General features: G+C 51.2%; 1 protein-coding gene across 5 annotated transcripts in view; it reads left to right on the top strand.

The window, feature by feature from the left end:
* The window catches only part of Nfix (nuclear factor I X), a 94,205-nt gene that overhangs the window by 17,399 nt on the left and 54,610 nt on the right, over nucleotides 1-22,196 (top strand). For 4 of the 5 annotated variants that reach the window (XM_038312544.1, XM_038312547.1, XM_038312546.1 and 1 more), the window contains exon 2: nucleotides 10,046-10,577. In XM_038312544.1, coding sequence (XP_038168472.1) covers nucleotides 10,046-10,577 — 532 coding nt within the window. Of the gene's footprint in view, nucleotides 1-8,636; nucleotides 8,985-10,045; nucleotides 10,578-22,196 lie in introns of those variants that run through there. The other variant, XM_038312545.1, reaches the window with a different exon arrangement.

Here is a 22,196-nt window from a genome sequence, read left to right on the forward strand (position 1 = left end):
AAGTGTTTTTAAAAATTGTCCTAGGGGAGGACTTATTTCAATTTAAGCTATATAATTCTTTTCCCCAGCCCATGTGCAAAGAGAAAGTGTGGCTCTGGAGAGCTGCCTCGGCAGTCCTGTGTCCTTGGAGGTCCTGTGTCCTTTCTAGGGGAGATATCTGCCTGCTTGGGCTGGACCTGGCATCTCGTCTTTAGGCAGCACAAATGCTGCTACACATAGGCATAGGCCTGGATTCCAGAGGAAGAATGCTCAGGGACTGGCACTGCCCAGAGAGATGTGGGAATCCAATCCGGATGGGGTTGTAAACAGGGCTGTGGAGGTTTGCCTGGGCCACAGGCCTTCCCCCCAGGAGTTGCGGGGACCACTGAGAAGTAAAGGGCCAGCGGAGTATGGGGGGGGGAGAAGGAAGGAAAGTGAGCCAGAAGAGATGGTGGGGGCTTATCCCACAGAGTGCCTGCAAGCTGCAACGGAGTTATTTAGTATTTACTTATTTGCTTCAGGTGTCTTTAATTAAATGTGTTTCTCTATTTTCCTGGTTATTTGCTGCTCAGACTTTTCAACCATCCCTTGCATCCATCTTTTTACATAAGCAGAAACTTTTTTTCCTCCTTAGAGAGATATCGTGGGAGGTATTTTGCCTTCAGTGCTTTCTCTTTCCTGTTTTTTTAAATTTAATTTTAAAATTATAAAGTAAATTTAGTGCTAGTGAAAGTGGGGGGGGGAGCCAGCTGGGTCTAGTGAAGGGGTAGGCAGACATGCAGAGCTCGGCCTTCCTCAGGGGCAGACTGGTCCCAGAACCCCAAGTTAGCCTGCAGCTGCCTGCTTCTCCCTTGGCCTGCTCCTCCTGTGCCCTCGTCCCTTCATCTCCTGGCAGGAATCTGGTGGGTAGTAACGGGCATGGGCACGGGCACTATTGCATTGCCCGGAGAGTTCATTCACACTTAGGAGCTTCCTGAGCCACAGTCCCTTTGCTTCCAGGCAGGGAAAGAGGAGGGGCCTTGCTCCCCAGTCACTGAGGCTGTTGGCTTTTGGCTCCGTGGGTCCTGCCTGCCTTCCCCCACATGTGCTGCTAGGTTTGCTAAACTGCTGCACAGTTGGATGCCCTGTTGATGGGATCAGTGTTGGGCAGATACACACAGAGAAAGACTCTCTCCCCTGCATTATTGAGGAGAGGGGCTTCTATTCACCACACATTTCTGGGGTCACATGAGCACACACTGGTCTCCGGTCTCCAAGGTGCGTGCACACACAAGTGTTCACATTGGGGCCTTTGGTTTTTGCAGAACTATTCTTCAGGATTCCTAAATTATGGAAACTCTATAGCTTGGGATGTTAAGGCCTGCTCAGTAATACTGAAAATGTTTCTTTCTTAACCTGGGTGGAGTTGCATGGGTGTGTTCTCTTTGTGAAAAGGTACGGAGCAATGCACTCACAATGTGAACATTCTTTATATACAGTGGCTTCTACTAAAAATTTTGTTTAAAAAAAAAAAGAAAGAAAAAGAAAAAAAGGTAAAGGAAAGGCCACCCATTACACATTTAAAATTCAAATTTAAATAAAAATGTGCTCCAGCTTGCTTTACTCAGTTCTTCCTGATAGGAATGGTGGCAAGGCTTGTAAAAATTAGTGGGCTGATAAAGAAATTAAACAACCCCCCCCCCAAATAAAACTCCAAGGCGTGTGGTCCATCCTGAGGAGAGCCCGAAGGCCGCCTGGAAGACTTAGGTAGAGAAGACTCCTTCTCAGAACCAGAGGGTGAAAGTAGTACCTTCCTTGCCAGTTACATTTTGCTGTCAACATCTGGAAAGCAAAATTGCAGCTGTTCTCCCTGCCCCCTCCATTACCACCTCTTTTTTTTTCTGCACTTAAATTTTTTGTGTGCTTGCCATCCATACTTCAATTTTCTATAGTGTAAAAACATTTTCACGGCTGTGTTCAAATTGGATTTTTAGATTTGGACTTTTTAAAAAGCATGCATCTTTTAGTCTGACGGTATAATTTTTGGAGCACTGTGTTTGAACAGGCCAATGATAGCCGCCACAGTTTGCCTTCCTTCTCTCTGCTTCTTCTCTGGCTCTGGCCAGAAGCGCGAGGGAGGACTCCTAGCCGCCCAGGACAAGCTCCCTCTTTTCTCCTCTATGCTTCTTGGGCAGGTAGTGACTGCATCGCCCTCCACCCCCCACAGCCCTTCTGCGGTGTTTTTGTTTTCTCTTTGCCCCCCAAAAATATTTGAACCAAAAAGCCTCTCTTTTTTTTCCTCCACCCACAGCAAACTGAAAGGACTAGTGAACCGTGATTCAACAGAGCGAGGGCGCCTCTTTTCTTCCTTAGCATTAATTAACTCAAGTTCGTTAGGACGTTGGGTCTGTCGCCCACAGTTTTCTCTTGTGTGTGCTGAATCGGGTCATAGAGGGAGACTTCCCGTGCAAACAGTTTGTGTTGGAGCTGGAGGACGCAGAGGGGGAGAGAGGGTGAGAAAGAAAGGGAGCCCGGGAGGGAATGAGCGGGAGGCAGAGGGTGGGCACCATCCGAAATCCTCCCGGCCCTGGTGCCAGCCTTTCTCTGCAGGGGCTAGGCACCGGGGAAATGAGGAATCTAGGGTTTTCTTGGCGGTGATCCTGGCCATAAAATAATTGGGGAGCAGTATATTTTGAGGGATTAGAATATGTCTGAAACTGAACATTTGGGGGTAAGCTGTTTGCCCAGACAGAGCCGGCCCAGCTTTCCCAGAACCCTTGAGCAGTGAAAACCCCAGAGCTCGGGCTCTGCCTGTTGCTGCAGCAACTAAAGAAAGAGGCTCCCTTAGGGCCGAGGGTGCCACGGTGCAGGCTGGCTGGGTACAGGGATCTAGAGAGGCCTGCCCTCTCTGCGCCCCTCTCCCCTCTCGAAGCACAGAGAAGCAAAAATCAAAATGGGGTGGAGTGGATCCTGACTGAGCTCTTGGGGGTCAGGGTGTCTGGGAGTGCAGGTTGTGTGCTCGAATTTAAGGGGGGTGTTGAAGGAGGGGCCTGCTGCTGCAGCACCTACAGTATGCTCCAGCCCGGCCTCCCCAACCCGGCAGATGCTTTTTTCTTGTTCTAGAAGCAAAGACCTTACCTAGTGCAGCCCCCTTCTTTTCCTTCTCTCGCCTTTTGTCAGTTTTTCTGTTCTTTAGAGAAAGTTGTGAAGCTGGTCTGTGTGGTTCCTCCCTTTTCCTGGGCCCTGGGACACTTTCAAAGCCAACCAGGTGGGTGAGGCACCACTCAGCCTTGGCCCCTGAAGCCTTTGGCCTTCACCTGTCCTGCTGGTCTTTGAAAGGATCCCCCATCCCCACTCAGCCCATTGACTAGAGAGAAGAGCGTTCTGGCCTTCCCAGCATTTACTTGTATTTGGTGACACGGAAGTTTCAAGCTAAATAATGAATTAAAGACTAGGGTTTTGTTTCCTATTCCCCATAGAAGACAAGATGAAAGTAAACAATCTCCAGAGGCACTGGAGAGAATAGATCATCTCCTCTAACACCCCCATCCCTATCCTAGCTTGTTCTGTGCCAAGAGGGTGAGGGGAGATGTGCCTGGAGCAGGGGAGCCTTCCAGCCAGGAACGAGGCTGCTTGTTGGCCCGGTCCCAGGCCACAGCTCCCGATTTGTAGCAAGGAGGAGAAAAGGCAGTGCGTGGGGGCGCTCAGGGGCATTTTACAGGAGTATTATGTGGCCTGGTTCTGAGATAGACCCCAAGAGAGACCCAGCTCTGGTGTGGGCAAATCCATCTTCTCGCCCAAGGACATTTTTCACACAAGCCCGGTGGTGGTGGCTGCTGTTCCTGAACGGAGGCCCAAATCAGCCAAAACCCGCTTTGTCCAAATTATCAGGAGCCTCCTCGGAAAGTGCATTTTCCGGTTTCCATTTCTAGCGTTTCCAGACTCTTGGATAGCCTCACTGAGCAGCAGAGCCTCTTTCTGCCTCCCCTCCGAGAGGGAGGCCCCACCCACCCCTAGGACAAGCAGCCAGGTCTCTTCCTTTGCTGAGGCCTGAGGTCCAGTGTTTGCCCACAGCCTCTCCTAGTTTTCTGAGGGAGGAGCACAGATCTGACAAGATGGGAGGTGTGTGTGTGTGTGTGTGTGTGTGTGTGTGTGTGTGTTTTATGGTAGGGTTGTGGTTATGTATGAAGCTGCCCCCTTTCAGCCCAGACCCAGGCAGAATTATAAATGCCAGGAATTAGGCAAACTCACTGGGCCTCTATTTGTGGCCTTTCTGATATCCTACACCTTCTTTACCTACTCTGCATATACGCGGTAGGAAAATGGACCCCGGAATATCTGATGCTTTCTCCTTAGAGCACAGCCATGGGCTTAAACTGTGAGTGCTTAACAAGTATGGGCTGTGGTGCCCAGGAACTGAGAGAATATTCTAGGCCCAGAAAGCTAGCAGCTTGGGGACAAATACGATTTTGTTTTTAAAGGTAAAGAGACCTACCTATGGCTGGGTGTTTGAAACAAGGCCTCTTGTGCTTATTAGCCTCACTACTGGGAAGCAAAGGCCAGTTACCAAATCTGTATCAGTTTGGGGAAATTATTTTGTTTCCTGGAAGGATTTTTAATATTGTACATGTAAGTAAAGGACTGGGTGTGTTCTCTATTTTCCTTAAATAACCCACAAGACCTCAGCTCACAGGACATTGCTCTGAGAGCCTCATGGTTTCCACCCCTGGAAGCCACCATTTTTCTAGTTTTCTTTCTCTTTCCCTCTTGTCCTGGAGCCCTTCTTTATTTTCTTGCTTATTCGTTCTTTCCTTTCTCTTTGTTTTTGACTTTTTTTGCAGCTTCCAGCCAGTTCTGTGCTCTGGGTTTGCCCTCTGCCTCTCTTTCTTTTCTTCCAGTTGCATTTCTGTTTCTGTGGCCTGCTTAATCTTTGGGGTGGAGGGGACGACACATCTCTCTCTCCGTGGTGGCTGGACGTGCATCAGAGCAGCATCTCAATAGAAACTCCTGTGTTTTCACCAAGTTTTATCTTCTCAAAAGTAAGAAGCTTTTCTTTCATGAAGTTAAAATTTTCTCTTCCAAAAACCAAAAATCCATGTTGATTTCGAAAGTGTTATCTCTGGTGTCTTGACTTCTCTTGCAAATGGAGAAAGTACTTTCCAAACTCCCCCTTCTCTCTGTCCTTCCCCTGTTGCTCTAAGCAATTCCTGCTTCCTTTCCCTTTGGTTGATTTTTTCTTTCATTTTCTTTCTCTCTTCCTTTCTTCTCTTCCCCAACAATCTGTAGGTTCCCACATTTGCTCTTTCCAATCCTTGAACCATCATTTCTGTTTGAAATCAGACCTGGAAGCATCTTAAATCATCAATAATTTTCCAGTCTTGGCTTGGGTCTGGCGCATCAGGGTGCAGGAGTGTGACCTCCAGATGGAGGGTGGGATGGGAAAGGAAGGAGTTGGGACAGGGACAGGTAATCTTCCAAAGGGTGCCTGGTGCCTAGATTGTCTCCTAGTGAAAGGGGGAAGGTTCTCTTTTGTTTGGGGGTCTAGGGGCATACACACAGACACACACACACACACACACACACACACACACACGAATAAAGAGCTGTTTTCTCTACTGGGACGGCCTGCTTACAGGAAGCCAGCATGTTCTGCTGGCAAAGTCACAGCAGGCCAAAGACGCTGCCCAATGACCTTCTGCTTACCTTCAAGGTTATAGCCCCCAGCTAGGAGAAAGACAGTTGACAATTGTTCTCCCTTCCAGATTCATGAGGAAGGGCCTGTTGCTGTCCTGCCAGTCTCTGAGGCTTCCTGTAGACATTCCTTGGTTCTGTCACTCCCTCATCAGCTCACCACCCAGGGACCTTTGACTCTTTCCTTCCTCAGCTCTCACACCGTCCTAACATCTGTGGATTTTCTACTAGCCACAGAACTGTCGCTACCCAACCCAGACTTTCAACTGGGTTGTTCCACCACACTGTAGTCCTGAAGAGGAACAGACCAGGATTTGCCACGGAACAATATTGGCCATTTTCTTTTTAATATTTAAATCATAATCAGAATAGCAACAACATCCCCACCACCCTTTGGACCGCCAAATACAAACTCACTTGCAGCTTTTATGACCTCATCTTGACTTTAGAAAGTGAAATTGCTTCCTCAAGGTGGAGAAGGCAGTGTTCATTCTGTCCCTTATGGCACTAGGCGCTAAGCTAGCATCCTTGACTGGTTGGACCAAAGCCTGTTATTCACAGGACGTGAATTATTGAACACCACCCTAAGAGGCCTGTCTGTGATGGCACCTGCCTCCTGCACTGTTCTCTCTAACTGTGTCTCTCGGGTCAGCTGTGAACTCACTACACTGAAGTTGGCCATTTAGGGTTTGGGGTCCCAGGTGCTGGATGGCACCTCCCATTGTGGGGGGGTCTTTTGTTTTGGCACAGTCAGGGGGGTCTTTTGTTTTGGCACAGTCCAGGCGGTCTTCCTGGAGCCTCTTTGCCATTGAACAGAAGGCCACAGAGCACAGGGTTTCAGCTGGTGAGGAAAGGGGCATGAGTGAGCAGTGACCTTTTTCCCTTTGCCAACTTCGGGTTGAGTCTGCAGAGAGGGTGGCTGTGGGGACTGAGCACTGGTCACTGGGCAGTCTGTTGATATCCTACCTCGGCTCTCCCATTCATTTTCTGCCTTCCTTTTGCTTTCCCAGAGGCCTAAAGCAGCTGCCCAGAGCTCTTACTGGAAAGTCCTCCTGGAGTTGCCCCCCCCCCCAGGAAGTGCCTAGTCGGGGACCCGGAGAAAGGACTTTGGCATCACCTCTCATGCCTCTGGTTCCCGAAGGCCCTTGCCTTCTGTTTTGCCATATCTTTTCTCAAGTCTTCTTTCCACCCAGGCTTCTCAGGTTTATATGCTTTTGCACCTTGCATTTTAGTCTGATTTGAGGGACAGGTAAGAAAGCTACCCCGGTGGCCAGCGGCGTGAGTAGCCAGGGCAGATCTGGAGGAGGGAGGAATTGCAGAGGGTGGGAGGTGGGGGTGCTGAGGGGAAGTAGTGCCGGTCTTTCTGCCTCTGTCACTTCTCCCAGGGGCTGGCTGTTGTGTTTGTAGCTGCGTGTGGTGCTTGCCAGAGGAGCGCTGTGACAGGAGGCTATTTTAATAAACTTGCAGCTTCACGAGCCGAGCTGCATTGCGTTGGCATCTCCCGTCACCACTAATGGAGTGTGCGTGGCTGGGTGTGGGCCGAGGGAGGCTGTGAGCTTACTGGGGGCTGAGGAGAAGGCAAGGAGGTGCAGGGTTCCTCGTCCCCGTGTTTGGGAGTGCTCCTGAGTCCTACAGGCGGCAGGGTCTGAGGGACCAAGAGGTGGCAACACCCAACCAACATTCTGTGCTATGCTGTTGGCACGGACACTTTCCGAGCTCTTTCTCCTATTTAGAGTTCTGTAGGCTGGTGCACAGAGTGGAGGAGAAAATGTCCACTTGCCCCACTGTGCTCCATAAAAAAAAATCTAAAAAAAAAATCTAGAACCAGAGAGTGCTGGCCTGAGAGAAGGACTGAAAGCAGAACACAGAGAAGGCGCAGCTGCTTCCCCAAGGCCTTCTGGGGCTCCCGCCCAGCCGCCAGCCCGCCAGGAGTCAGGCCTTTATTTATTTATTTTCTGGCTTAAAAAAAAAAAAAGTCCGCGTCTTCCTCAATCCTAGTGTTCCCACCCCCCAAGTTTGCTGGGTGGCTGCTGCCAAACAGACCCAAGTGGGCGCCTGGGATGAAAAATTCATAACTGCTGGACTTTGCTTTTGCTTGTTCATTAGACGTGAACTTGTCGATTGGGCAAATTGTTTTTGGTCTCCAACTGCAGTGGGGGGGCTCTCCCCACCCTCTCAGCTAGCCCAGCTCCCTCCTCCCCTTGGACTCAGCCATTGGCTGCACGAGGATGCCTCTTTGCCAAATAGGTGGATTCCCCCCACTCTCTTTCGGGCTCTCTCTCTTTCTCTCCCTCCCTCCCTCCCTCCCTCCCCCCCCTCTCTCTCTTCCTTCCTCCCTTTCTCCCTCTCTCCCTTTCCCTCCCTCCCTCTCCCTCTCTCCCTCTCTCTTTCTCTCTCCTTTCCTCTGGCTGTCTCCCTCCCCCTCTTTTACTGACTTGGCACACACAAATGGATGGGGATTGAGCATGAACGGGGAGGGGGGAGTTTGAGAGAAAAAAAGAAGCCACAACCCCCCCACCCTAGCGGTGCTGGTGCACACACACCCTCTCCCGCGCGCGCGCTCACATGCGCACCATCGCACACCCCATCCCATCCCCGTCTTCCTGAGATCCTCGCTCTCTCCCTCCCCCTCTTCCTTCCCTCCCTCCCTGGCTCCCTCTCTCCCTTTTGCTGCGTCTGCCAGCAACGGTCTGCAGCCGGTCAGAACTCGTCCTCTTCCCGAGAATCTGCGAGCTCCCCCTCTTCCTCTGGTCGGGTGGAGGGAGCAGCTCGAAGTTTACACCCTTGTGCCGCTGCCAAAGCCGAAAGCCTTTTCTTCAGCTGCTGCTTTTTCCCTCCTGGTTTTTGTTTTTGTTTTTCGGGGGTGGGGGTGGGGTAGGGTACGTTGTCGTGGGTGAACGTGGGGTGGTGGTGGTAGGAGGTTGGTTTTGATCTTTAATTTTGCATATTTTTTGCTCTTTTATTTTAAACTGCAAGAGGATGCACAGGGGAAGAAATTGAAACAATTTGTTGGCTTTTGTTTACCTGGTGTGTGTAAGAAGCCACCTCGCTCCCTCTCTGCTCGCCATCCCTGACCTTTCTTTCTTTTTACTCCTTAAAAAAATTAATTTCCCCCTCTGTGCAATGGAGCGTGGGGGGTGGAGGGGGAAGGGTTTGAGAATCCACCCAAGCCCGGCCCCTATTCCCCAGAACACCAATAATAACCCCCTTTAAAACATTTACCTTCCTCCCCTGCTCCTCCTCCTCCCCTAGTCCCACCGCCCCTAACTCATAACTCTGTTGAGTCCAGAATCTCAGAATCAGGCGTTGGCTTTGCCGGGTGCTTCACATCAATGGTAATTATTTGATTTTTTCCAGCTTTATTTTTGTAAAAAGAAATCAATTATTATTTAAACTTCAAACAAGCAAACAAGCAAAAAACCAAAAACCAAAACAAAACAAAAGGAAAAAAACTGAGAGAGCCCAGCCCTCTGTCACCTGATTGAGGGTAAAAGGGTTGTGGGAGATTGGGGAAGGGGCCGCAAGACGACCCATGTAGCTTTTAACCCTAATGTGGCTGAGAAAAGCACCTTATTTGGGCTAACAAGAAGTGTTTTGTTCATTATTACTGTGATTAACGTTAGTATCGGTGCCGATAACAAAGCTGAAACCACATATTTAGGATTTAGATCTGATTTTAAAAAATGCTGGGGTGGATGTTCCAGCTGGATCTGAAGGAAAGAAAATGCAAGCAGCCTGGTGAGAGGGGACCCAAAGCCTCTTCCTCCATCTCAGATGGCATTTTCTGTCTTCTCAGGGGGGCAGCCAAACATTGGCCAGTCTGGACAGGAGGACAGAAGGCAGCAAGGCAGCTCTTGCTTGCCCTTCCTTCTGCACCCTCAGGCAGCCGGACACTGCTGGGACCAGCTGACCCTAGTTCACAGCTGCCTTAGAACATGGAGATGTCGTGGGTGCGACAGAACTTGGGGGGGGGTAACCAGCAAGCCCGTGGTGTGTGTAGCAACATTGTCTGTGTGTGTGTGTGTGTGTGTGTGTGTATGGGGGAGAGAGAGAAAGAGAGAGAGGGAGAGAGAGAGAGAGAGAGAGAGAGAGAGAGAGAGAGAGAGAGAGAGAGAGAGAGAGAGAATAGGTGTGTGGACAGGCTCCCGTGCCTCTGTTTGGTTTCTGAGGCTGAGATGGGAGCAAGTGGCTTGCAAAACTGGTGGTGGCTTCAAACCACACTTCAGTAGAACAATCTCAAGAGAAAATTGCTGGGGGGAGGGAGAAGGAGGAGAAGGCGGTTTTCCTAGTGCCCCCTTCTAACGCTGCGTTTTCTCCTTCTCTCTTTCCCCCTCATCCCGTCTTCCCCTCCTCCCGTCCTCCCTCGCCCCGCATGCTCCCGGCTTGCCGCCTGCAGGATGAGTTCCACCCGTTCATCGAGGCGCTGCTGCCTCACGTCCGAGCCTTCTCCTACACCTGGTTCAACCTACAGGCGCGGAAGCGCAAGTACTTCAAGAAGCACGAGAAGCGGATGTCAAAGGACGAGGAGCGCGCGGTGAAGGACGAGCTGCTGGGCGAGAAGCCTGAGATCAAGCAGAAGTGGGCGTCCCGGCTGCTGGCCAAGCTGCGCAAAGACATCCGGCCCGAGTTCCGAGAGGACTTTGTGCTGACCATCACCGGCAAGAAGCCCCCCTGCTGCGTGCTCTCCAACCCCGACCAGAAGGGCAAGATCCGGCGGATTGACTGCCTGCGCCAGGCTGACAAGGTGTGGCGGCTGGACCTGGTCATGGTGATTTTGTTTAAGGGGATCCCCTTGGAAAGTACTGATGGGGAGCGGCTCTACAAGTCGCCCCAGTGCTCGAACCCCGGCCTGTGTGTCCAGCCACATCACATTGGAGTCACAATCAAAGAACTGGACCTTTATCTGGCTTACTTTGTCCACACTCCGGGTAGGTTGTTTTCAACACCCCCTCCCCAGTTTTATTTCACTTGCTGGCATTTGTTCTGTTTATTGTTCTTCCTGTTTCTGAACAGTACTGCTCTGGGCCTCACTGGCAGCTTGTCCTACTGGCCTTCGTATGTGGTGCCCCTCTTACCTTTCCATCCTCTTCCTCTCTGCCCCTTCCCCTTTGCTCTTTCTCCCCTCCTCTCTTGCTATGACACCCAATTTGTGCATCTCGTCTTTCCTAAAGTGAAGATGCTGTCAGTTTTAGGACAGGCCCAAGATGTCTCATAATTACCCACGATGGTGAGAGTTGGAGATGAAGATGATAACATCCACATTAACCACAGCTGATACAGAAAATGAGACGGAAGCGCTAGGGGCTGGGAGAAGGTGCAGGCTGGTGTAGCTTTACTTCATCTCAGGAAAAGCTGGGTTTGGGGGAGGTGGCTGTCAGCAAGTCCAGGAGAGAGGGAAATGTGGAATCTGGCATTTGGGACCCCGGAAGAGGGCACCAGCAGTGGGATGGTTCTGTAGGAGCTGCTGTGCTGGATTTGTTTGTTAGGGAAAGAACATAGTGAGGTTCCTTAAGTTCTGGATGCACACAGTGGTACCAGTGGCCCTGGGCCCCTCTGGAGCAGAGGGGCTTTGTGGGGAGCAGGCCTGCCAGGAAACAGCTTGCTATAGAAGAAGTCTTAAACGAAACCTGTAAAAAAACCTCTCCCTTTTTGTGCCCTAAGTGTTTCCTAGTTGCCTTTGCTCTTCTAGTATTGCCCTGTGTCTGGCCTGGGCTAGTTTAGTGCTCTGGCCTTGCCTCCCTACCCCCCAGCCCCATTTTTCTCTTTCTTTTCATAATTTCTTTCCACTTTTGTTTTCGTACAAATTGAAACAGAGATGGCTGGTTAATTTTTAGCCTCCACTCAGCTACGCCCAATTTACCGCCGCCTTTGAAACCTGGTACTCTGTGATTAAGCAAGGCAGAAGTGTGTTTACATTGTGCCCAACCAACTTGTAATGAGAGGCTAACAAACCTTGTGTGTGTGTGTGTGTGTGTTTTCCTTGCCACTATTTCGGCATTTCCCCCTCATTTCCCTCCTTCCTCCTCTTTGTGTGAATGTGTGAATGTGGCTTTCCTTAAGCTCTGGAAAACTGAAAACCTGCCCTTCCCGAGACAGTGCCTCTGTGTCTTCCTTTGTATTCATTCATAAAAAAAGGCAGTTCATGCCACTGTGGTCACCCCTTGCCTGTTGGGAAAGTTGGGAGGAAGTGGTGTGAGTGGATCCAGGCACCCGGTTGGGAGATGCTTCCAGGAGGCTGTCCTTCTTAGAGAGGACAGGGCTGAGTGTGTGTTGGAGCGAGGAAAAGTGAATTCAAGGTCTCTCTTCTTGCTCATTCCCTCTCCATCTGGCTTGAGGCAGTGGGTATTGCCATAGACCCTTCTGCTCTATAGATCTTTTCAGGCCTGCACGTGGCCTTAAGTGACCCCTCGTTTAGGAAGGCCAGTTTCATGCCCTTCCCTCTCTCCCTGTAGCTTGGATTTTCTCTTATCTTTTTTTTGTGTGGGGTGGGGACGGGGGAAGAAACTAAAGGAGACAAAGTTATTCCTTATTCTCTGTCTATACAGCAAGTCAGGTTATGGAGGGTGAGAGCTTCTCAGTATTGGGGTTACGTGGGGCTGCTCAGAGCGGGGACCTGACAGTATTCTATCCCATAGCTCTTGCATCCATGGAGTCTGAGCCTTCCACTCCTAGAGCTTGGAACCCCAAAATATCTGTAGGGAAAATCAACATCTATCTTCCTCCTAGGCTTCCTCCTCCTCCTCCTTCCTCACTTCTGCTGTTTAGACCCTGGTAGCTGCATTGTTTCCCTGGCCTTGTTGTCCCCTCCCCCCTTTTTTTAAAAAACCATGTATTTGGCAGGGTCTTACTATGTAGCTCTGACTGGCCTAGAACTTGGTATATAGACAAGGATGGCCTTGAACTCATTAGAGATCCACCTACCTTTGCAGCTGAGTGCTGGAATTAGAGACAAGACCAACCAGCCCTAGGCCACATGCTTGGCTACTGCCAGTGTGGGGCTGAGATGGGATGGTGTGCACAAGGAAGGAAACCGTTTCCCAGCCAGGCTCCTGGCTTCTGCACTGGTCTGGCAGGTGGAAGGGGCAAAGGGAAGGAACAGGGCTTCCTCTCCCTAGCTCATGAGATCATTCACCCAGGAATATGAGTGAATTCATAGTACACCGATGTTGCCAAGGCCTTTTCTGGCCAGGCTGAGGCCCAGTCTCCTCAGCAGATACCCGATACGTAACTGAGAACATATTCTTTAGACAGTAACAATGAATGTTCAGGATTTCTTGCTGGAATGGCTAGAATTGCACCTCTCTAGAGGACATTTGGGTGTTGGTAAGGCCAGGGTCACTCCTAGGACGTCGTTGCTTGTTCTTTCCTAAGCCATTCCTGTGTGGCTGGTGTTCATGCTGAGACACTACCTTCCCCTGTACCCTCCCCCCCCCAGTGCACCCAGTGAGCCACAGTGTAAGAACGGAGACCTAGGGCTGGCAGCTGGATAGATGGTCCAGTGCTTAAGACTACTGTTGTTCTTCCAGAGGACCTGGGTTCTGTTCCCAGCGCCCTTAACACATCACAACTATCTGTAACTCCAATTCCAGAAAATCTGACCTCCCTCTTCTGACCTCTGCAGGCACAGGCATGTAGGCCAGACACTCATACACATAAAAATAAACAAATCTTTAAAAAGAAAAGCTGGGTTGAAGAGCTGGGTGGGGCTGAGCTGATGGTGCCAGTTTTTATGACCGATCTTGAGAGGGCAGGAGGCATGAGGGTATGGCTTTGCTTCTAGGTGCCACTGTCGTCCAGGCCCGCGCAGGCCTTTGTGCCCCAGAAGATCTGAGAGATGACATAGTGAGAAGGAATAGAGGATACATATGGGTGACATCTAGAATTTGGGTCTGAAGGGCTGCCACAAAGCCACCTAACTGCCGTGAAGGAATGTCACCCTGTGTCTGTCAGCTTCAGCAGGGATGAAGCAGAAAGCCCCATTGTGGAGAAGAGGCTGTCCAGAAAGGGTGTCCCAGAGCAGGGGATGTGGCAGGGACAGCAGGAGTGGCAGGAGGAGGGCTCTGCCATCAGGAGAGGTGCAGCCCAGGAGGCCTGGCAGACTTGCTGACTGTCTCCAAAACCCGGGAGTGCTCTGGAAGTGGGATGTGACCGTGGATCAACCCTCAAACCTTGGTTTCAGTCCTAGAAAACAGAACTCAAAACTATAAACCACTTCTTTACTGTCGGTAGACAGCACCTCCTGCACCCATGACAGCACCTCACACGTCACATGTCACAGGACCTCAGGCTAGGCGGGAATCATGCGTGTCCCCATTGCCCACAAGGACTGGACCTCACAGCCTGTCCTCGAGCACAGTCTGTGTACACCTCTTGAAAAGCTGAGCCAAATGCGACTGTCACATCTTGTGAGATTTCAAAAAGTCAGCAATTTTTTTTTTTTCCTGAGACAAGGGTCTCAACTGTGTATCTCTGACTGTCCTGGAACTCACTCCGTAGACCAGGCTGGCCTTGAACTCACAGAGATCCACCTGCCTCTGTCTCCCTAGTGCTGGGATCAAATGATCAAATGCATGCTTTGCTGTGTGCAGCTCGACTGTCCTGTACCATGAGGTACCTAGCTGATTAATTGCCAGCTTGCTTTTGTTTCTAGTTCACGTAAATCAGAACCCAAATGAGACGGTGGTTGACTTGTCTAGTAGTGCTGGTCATGGTCATCACTCTCTCTCCGCCTCCACAACTTTTCTGTCAGTTTTTGTTGAGGGAACTGGGTTGTTTCTCCTGTGTGGTTTCCCGTGGAACTTCTGCAGGCTGTGCACTGTGGTTTGGTGTGCCACCAGGCCCTGGGGTAGGCAGACTTGGCCTTATTTGTCATAGGAGATTAGCTAGTAACTCGGGCTTCACCTAACGAACCTTTTCAAGCATGAGATATTCTGATTGACTCTGTTCCTTCCAGGAGTTGGGCTTAGAAGTTCGAGGTGGCTTAGAGGCCTGAGCAGGGAACTCCTGTGTCCTTCGCTGGTGGTGAGTGTTGCCTGTTCCTGTCGGCTGAAAGCGAGTGGAGACCCCTAAGCCTTTTCTGGGCTCCCAACCCTTCTGGCGAGTCTGGTGTCTGTGGGAAAGACTGCCAGAGCACAGCTCCTTTCCGAGCGCTACCCTGAACATGGACCGTGTGTCACCCACTTGTCTGTGTCTTTGAGGCGGCGCCATCTGGTACCAGGGTTGGCAGAGACCACAGGGTCTAGGAACACACATTAGCGAGATCTACGGGTTATTTTGTGATGCAGTGTCTAGTCCCCTTGAGATTTTGCTGTAAGCAGTGCCACCATTGCTTCGGTGATTGGCTCTTATTCTCGCTCAAGGTATACGGCTCACAGGTTAGAACCAGCTTATACATCCACAGACGGCAGTTGTCACAGTGACCACTGTTAAGATTTGCCGAGCCCAGCATGGCTGTCTGTCTCCTTCACCTGTCTTCCTGGGATCATCCAGGTAGAAGCAGATTGTTCTGTACTGTGGCGGTTTCCACCTGAGTAAGGCCTCCGAACTTCCCTTCTTCCCTCTCTCCAAAACGTCCTGGGCAGTGTCCCCAGCCCTGCCAGAGCCCTAGTGCACTTGCCATCTTCTGGGCGGTCCGGCTACATACTAGGAAGGTCCCAGAGCAAAACAAGAGTGCATGGCTCCTGTCCGCAGTTATTGGGAACTGTGACCTCATAACCGCAGCAGAGACCTTGAACCAAATGCAGGGCCTGCAGCACTACACGCTTGTGAAGCCAGCCCGTGTTCTCCATATCGTCCGCTGTCAAGCCTTGGGGGCCCTGGCTGTGGACAGATTACCCTTACCCTTCCTCAGGCTTGGGCGTATTTCCAGAGCCCCTTGACCACCTGCTCCTGTCCTCTTTGTCCATAGGGCTGCCTGCCCAGCCAGGCAGGAACCCCACTCCTCGCGGTTCATAGGGGTCTTAGTAGTGTTCGCTATGCTGGCCACGCTGGAACTGTACCACGAAGGAGAAAATGAGATATCCTTGTCTGAACTGATGCTACAGAGGTCGGACCTTGAGGAGCCAAGTTGGCTGGATGATCCAGTCTGTAGATATGGGCAAGGTGACCAGCCATACTCCGTCATGGGCCCGGCGGGAACCGGCCTTCTGCGGCAGGAGTGCTGGGAGCTAGCCACCAGAAGGACTTCCTGAGGAACTGTTTCACTTTTTGGCACTGCCAGCAAGGGTGGAAGAATGCCCTTCATGAAACACACACTTAGCCTATGGCAAGCAAGGCCCTGGACTTAAGGACTCCCGAGTCTCTGAGAAGGAGGCCCTGTACGTGCCCAGCAGGCGAAGGCCTGAAGATGGCTTCTAAAAGCTCTGTCCAGAAAGCCCAATAGACTTGAACCTGAAGTAATTCTTGCTGGAGAGAGGAAAGGCCCTCAGGGCTTCCTAGGGGGCAGCTTAGTTCAAGGTGACCACAAAGAGGAGTCAGGGGCCTTCTTGCAAAGTTGGGGTGCAGACAGGCAGTGAGACCCTTGTCCAGTATTCTGTGGCAGCAATTGCTCCCACTTTTTCCCTGGAGAAGGTGGCTGCCTCCCCAGCCCCTTCTGTTCCCCTCCCCAAGGAGCTGCCACGCTTAGGTTATTTTATCCTTTGCTGTCCGATTCAGCCGTCTTTTCAAAGGCCCCAGCCGTGTCAGCGCAGGGCTTGCACAAAAGGCCTCTTTGATTTCTTGTTTGTTTTCATTTGCCAGCAGAGGGGGAGGGGGCAGGAGAGAAAGAGCTTCTGGGTTTTGAAATTTTTATTTGGGTTGTTTCATTCTCGGAGCTGGCTCCCTGGAACTCCTGTCTGAGTCGGGGGCTTGGTGGCTGGGCAGAGGGTGCCCAAAGCCATGGGACAAGGCGTAGGGCCCAGAATGTTCATCCCGCAGGACAAGGCTGATAGGCCATTTGTTCGTAGGGGTGAGGCCCAGAGGTGGGAAGGCTCCTGTGGAAGCCCGTGTCTTGGGTAATGGAAGGTCCCAAGTGCCTGACAGCAAGTGACTCCCCCTGTTTGTTGTGTCCCCAGAGGGCTTGAGTGGTTGTAAATCTTGACTTTGCTGGGTTCCCTTTTCTGCTCCCAGACTCCACCACTTGCTTCTTTGGTTCCTTGGACGAGAGTGGGAACACCTCTAAGATACAAGCTTCTCATTTAGGGATTTTAGTATCTCCAGATTCAGCCAGAGCCTTTCCTGCCCCATGCCGGAGAATGGAGCGAGGGTGAGGGTCTGCTCAGTGACTGGGTGGGTGGGTACCTTCCTAGGGATGGTGTCCAGAGGCCAGGCATGCCACTTGTGTAAGGCTGGAGGCAGAATGGCACTGTGGAGGCCCATTTTAGCAGAGCTGAGGCTGAAAGGAAATGGAGGATCTTCTTGGTCCACAGATGCAGACGAGGGACACTCAGGCCAGCCCCTGCCAAGTGTATGCCTGAGCCCCATGTGAGTGTGCCCCGGCACGGACAGGAGGAATGGTGTTGCATACTGTCAGGGCCCTGAAAGGGAGTGGTGGAGACTTGGGTTTGGGCAGGTGGTCACAGTCATCAGTAACAGGGACATGTGCCCACTGGGTGAGGGGGGGGGCGCTGCGCAGGGCCTGGTTGGCAGACGGGAGGAGGAGGCTGGGGGGCTGAGAGATAGATAAATATAGCTGATGGCATTTCTGATGATAGGTTTTTCTTGGCACTGAGGGCACCGTGGAAAACAGCACGACAAACGCCCGGCCCTACAGGCCGCCGTCGCCATTTTAAGCGTGTCTGAGCTGAAGGACTGTTGGCATTAGAACAGGGTCCCAGAAGGTGGAGGGGCTGGGGTGCAGTCATGTGGCTGGATCAGGCTTCCCCCCCTCCTCTCCAAGGGTGCCTGGGTCCCTTACTTTATTTCTGTAGATACTAACACCTGGCTTCTCTATTGGTTTGTAAAATCCGTATGTTTGGAGTTTGCTCTTTGTGTATCTGCTTCCCAGGTGATGGCCCACCCTCATCAAGTGCCTTTACCAGGCAGGAGGAGATATTGGGCCCTTTCCCCGGTTGTGATGACACAGCATGTTGCTGCCGCCCTTAGGGTTAGGCCTCCGTTTGTTGGTATTTGGGGCATATCCTGTAACTGAACGGTAGTTGTCCACCCAGTCTCCCAGAAACTTTCCTGTCTTTTATTGATGGAGGACGGGGATTGCCCCCCTTTTAATTCCAGTTTTCCACTAAAGAGCCAGAGTGGTGTCAGCTCAGCTCAACTCCTCATGACGATTCCTCCCGGATTCTCCCAGTAACCTGCTTTAACTCCATGCTCCTGGCTCTGGGTGTGTGTGCTGCTCTGGTAACAGGGAGGGAGGCCAGACCGAGCTAGACTCAGGGACCCAGGAGGGTGATCTCCCTGCTCCACACAGGGAGGCGTTAGCTCATTCTGTTGGCCGACCGAGTGGACCTTTTCAGGCGGCTTTTGAAGGTTGATTTCCTCCTCTCAAAGGGTGACTGATACAGGCAGGTGTCATCTTATTCATTCCGTAGAGGAGGAAACTGAAGGAGATGTCAGCGGACTCAGGTCACAACATGAATTTCTGGCAGAAGAGGTTCCAGGTCACCTTGGCCTGAGGGTCTCCAAGTTCCTTGAACTTAACCAAGATTACTGGCCTTGGTGGAGTCTCAGAGGAGAAAACCTCATGAGTCCCCATGGGACTCAGTCCCATCTTCCTGATAGTAGCTGCTGCAGCCCGGAAGGGGCCAGAGCCAGGCTGGTAAAGCTCAGCTCAAGGGCTCCCCCAGCTGCTAAGCACGTGGGGAAGAAAACAGCCGACCCCTTGCCCACCTTTTCTCTCTCTCCCCATCCTTTCTGGAAAAGCTCCCTGCTTCTGACCTACACAGAGAGGAGCTAGAGCCCAGGCTCTCTGGACTCTCCTTTCTGCAGCAGCCAGGTACAGCTCTTATCACACCACCTTGGGACTCAGGGGAGATCACTTGCTGGTCCTAGGCTGGGGAGTGTGCAGGAGATCCAGGTACATGGCTAGCCAGGCAAGCAGGATTTGGGATCCATAGTCCTTGTTCTGCCACACCCTTTCCCTGGGAGTCTATTTGGGGTCATAGTTTGAAATTTTTTTAAAAAAGTAATTATCTTAATTAACCAGACGATTGCTGGAAGTTTTATAATAGTCAACAATTCGTTACCGTCTAGGAGCCTTTTCAGTGGTTCTCAACCTGTGGGTCGCGGCCCATTTGGGGGTTGAGTATCAGATATTTACATTACGATTCATAGCACAGTTATAGCTATGAAGTAGCAATGAGAATCATTTTGTGGTTGGGGGTCACCACAACACGAGGAACTATGTTAAAGGGTCGAAGCGTTAGGAAGGTTTAGGAGGGCTGATTTACATGGATGTACCTTTTGTTTCTTTCTTATGCCATTTCTGTGGTGCCAGGGCTGAAACCTAGGACTCTGCCCACGCTAGGCATGTCCTTTGCCACTGACCCATTCCTTACCGCTTCCTTAACATTTGAAAAGTCTGGCACCGCGTATATAAAAACCTCTCCTAATATACCAAGGGCTAGGCTAGCCGAGAGGCTGGCACGTGGCTCAGAATTCCCCTCTGCTTTAGAGTCTAAGACAGGGCCTGACCTCTCACCTCTGGTGTCAGCTCCTCTACCGCCGGGCTTCCCCCGACACCGGTCAACACTCTAGCCAGACCATTCTGTGCCATGGGAACAATCCTGGGCACCGTCAGGCGCCTAGTAGCACCTCTTGGACTCCACCCCCACTAGCTGCTTGTTATGCCTCCCTCATCCAGGTGTGACAGTCACCATGTGCCCAGATATTTCTGGTGTTTTCTGAGGACAGACTCATCCCTGGTCGAGAGAGAACCCCTATCCTGGAAGAAACGGGGTTCAGCTAGAACACCACCTGTCCTTACCGCTTGCCTCGCGAGTTTGGGGCCTCCCCTTTACCTTTGCTTCATGGAGACTGGATCTTTGAACCCTTGCTCTTCTGTGCTCTTCCCAGATGCCTGAGCAGCAGGACCCTTGGGTTGAAGTGGGGCACTGGAGCCACCTGTGTTCTGTTTCCATGGGGATCACACACCTGCCTCTGGTTCTTGGCTTAGGGTGCCATCTTGATTCCTTGTGTTTCATCTCTCTGTGTGCTGTGGCTACTGGTCTGGCAGCCAGTGACCCTTCCAGGATCATCCGTGATCCTTCAGTGTGGAGTTCAGACCGGAACTGTCATGGAAGGGTCTTGTTGAGTATTTGATTTTCTTTATTACATAGTAAAATACTCTTCTGAAAATTTAGACAATGGAGAAGCAGAGAAGATGCTTTCTCAGGCCACCATGTCACGTCTGCAGAAGGCTCACTTCACAGTTCCATGATGGTGCGTGTGTGTGCGTGTGCGTGTGTGTGTTTTAGATCAATTCATATATCAAGTAACCTTTAAATATAGCAATATCTGTTTTAAGAACAGATGGTATATTTGGGATAATTGAATTGGCTTTACCAGTACCACTGTGGCCTTAACTCTTCCCACCCCACCTCTCTGTCCCTGTGCCCCCTCATGCCAGCATTCCTGACCCTGCCTTTCCACTTCCCCAGCTGACAGTTTCATCTTGTCCTTCCTAGGAGAAAGGTGACCAGCAGAGTATGTACTGGTGTCTGAGCGGCCCACATCCTGCTGTGTGTTTGTGGAGAGGGTGTTCCTAAATCAGTGTAGCCCCGATTATCATACAAGTCAGGAAGGCAACCTCTCATATTTGGGCTCTTCCGCCTGCCGGAAGGAACTGAGGAAGGAGGGGAAGAGGCCTGACTGGACCCAGACATCCACATCTGGCTTCGCAAGCCTCTCTTAGAGGGTGAGGACACTTGGGTGTGGGGTAGACCCCCCACCAACTGACCTGGCTTCTTTGAGACTTCCTGCCTTACAAGGGTTGAATGTCATGGAGATGTCAGTGGCCTCTAGTGTTGATTCCATTACATTGTTGTTTCAAGCTTAGAGGAGGGGAGAGAGGGGCACTCAAGGCCAGAAGCTGGGATGGGAGCACCAGACACCAAAAGACTTACGAAGAAATCCAGAGAGGGTTTTGTAGCTGGGCCTACGGGTCTAGGGAAGAAGGCTCCTGTTGAGAGACTGAGAGACAGGCAGTATGGTGACACCTGATGACTCTCCTGGACTGGGTGGAGCCTCAGGAAGAGATCAGGAGATTCCCCAGAGGCAACTTGCAGGAGGCCGGCTGGCCCAGTGCGGCCCTTGGGGAGTGTGTCCTTATTATGCCTGCAGATTATATCCCCATTAGTGCATAATTATTATATAATGGGCATTATTGCATAATGGCAGTTATATAACAGGTGGCCCAGAATACAGACAGGGGGTATAATAAGTGTGTATCCTTCGGCTATAAATAGCCACCAGCCCCACACTGAATATGTGGTCACACCGAGCCATATTATAAATACCCGTTCTGGGCTATAAATTTCTGAGCAGTGACGTCAGCGGCTATGGTACCTAGTTAGGGGGTGGTAGGAGGGACCTGATCCCCACTAGCCACATGACATCATTGTTTCCTTAGTAACAAGACCGCTCCCCAGGGGACCAAGTGAGGAGAGGCCTTTAAAGGGAGGCAGCAGATGGGTGGGGGTGAGGACTGAGCCTGTGACTGACCAGAGTAGGGTTCCCCGGGTGGGTGTTCCGCCCATCTGCTGACAGGGAGGTAGGCAGGTCAGCCTTAGGGCTCCTTCTGTGCAGGCAGCATGCAGGTCAGCTTTAGTCTCATTTCAGACAGAAAAGATGAGCCGAGAGGTTTCTTCTGTCTCTGTGTCTCTCCATGGTTTGGGGGACTCTTGCTGAAAGGGAGTTGACTATGGCCAGACTTAAGCTCTGTGCCATTTCCCTAGCCGAGGTTTGAGGTCAGAATCAGCCAAGACAGAAGAAACATGTGAGCCATTTGACATAGGCCTGAGAACATTGTTGCTGTGGTGGGGAAGAGGAGACAGGACGGTGTCCTGACCGCAGCAGAAGCTGCAAGATGGAGCATAGACGTAGGAGACATAGTTCCTTATGGAATGATAGCGAGCCAGTCCTGTGTTCCTGCATTAAGGAGGTTCATGTTGTCAGCTGGGGCAGGTAGTGAAGTTAGTTCGGGGCAGTGTGTGTGGAAACTTGTACCCTTTGCCAGGAGCTCCCTGGTTGTACTACTTCCCCAGGAAGCTCCTCAGTCCCTGGGAGCCAGGTGGCTTGGACACTGAGTTTTAACCAGTGGTTATTTTGCCTTTTAGAAACATCTGGTAATCATTGTAGTTTCTTTTTTTTTTTTTTTTTTTTTTTTGGACACAGTCTCGCTACGTATCCCTGGATATCCTAGAACTTGCTCTCTAGATCAGGCTGTCCTTGAATTTACAGAGACTTGCTTGCCTCTGCCTCACAAGTGCTAGGATTATCAGGAGGCAGAGGTAGGTGGATCTCTGTGTGTTTGAGGCCAGCCTGGTCTACAAGAGCTAGTCCCAGGACAGGCTCCAAAGCTCCAGAGAAACCCTGTCTCAAAAAAACAAGTGCTA

This window comes from Arvicola amphibius, chromosome 15 (genome assembly GCF_903992535.2).
Source record: "Arvicola amphibius chromosome 15, mArvAmp1.2, whole genome shotgun sequence".
Classification (NCBI taxonomy): domain Eukaryota; kingdom Metazoa; phylum Chordata; class Mammalia; order Rodentia; family Cricetidae; genus Arvicola; species Arvicola amphibius.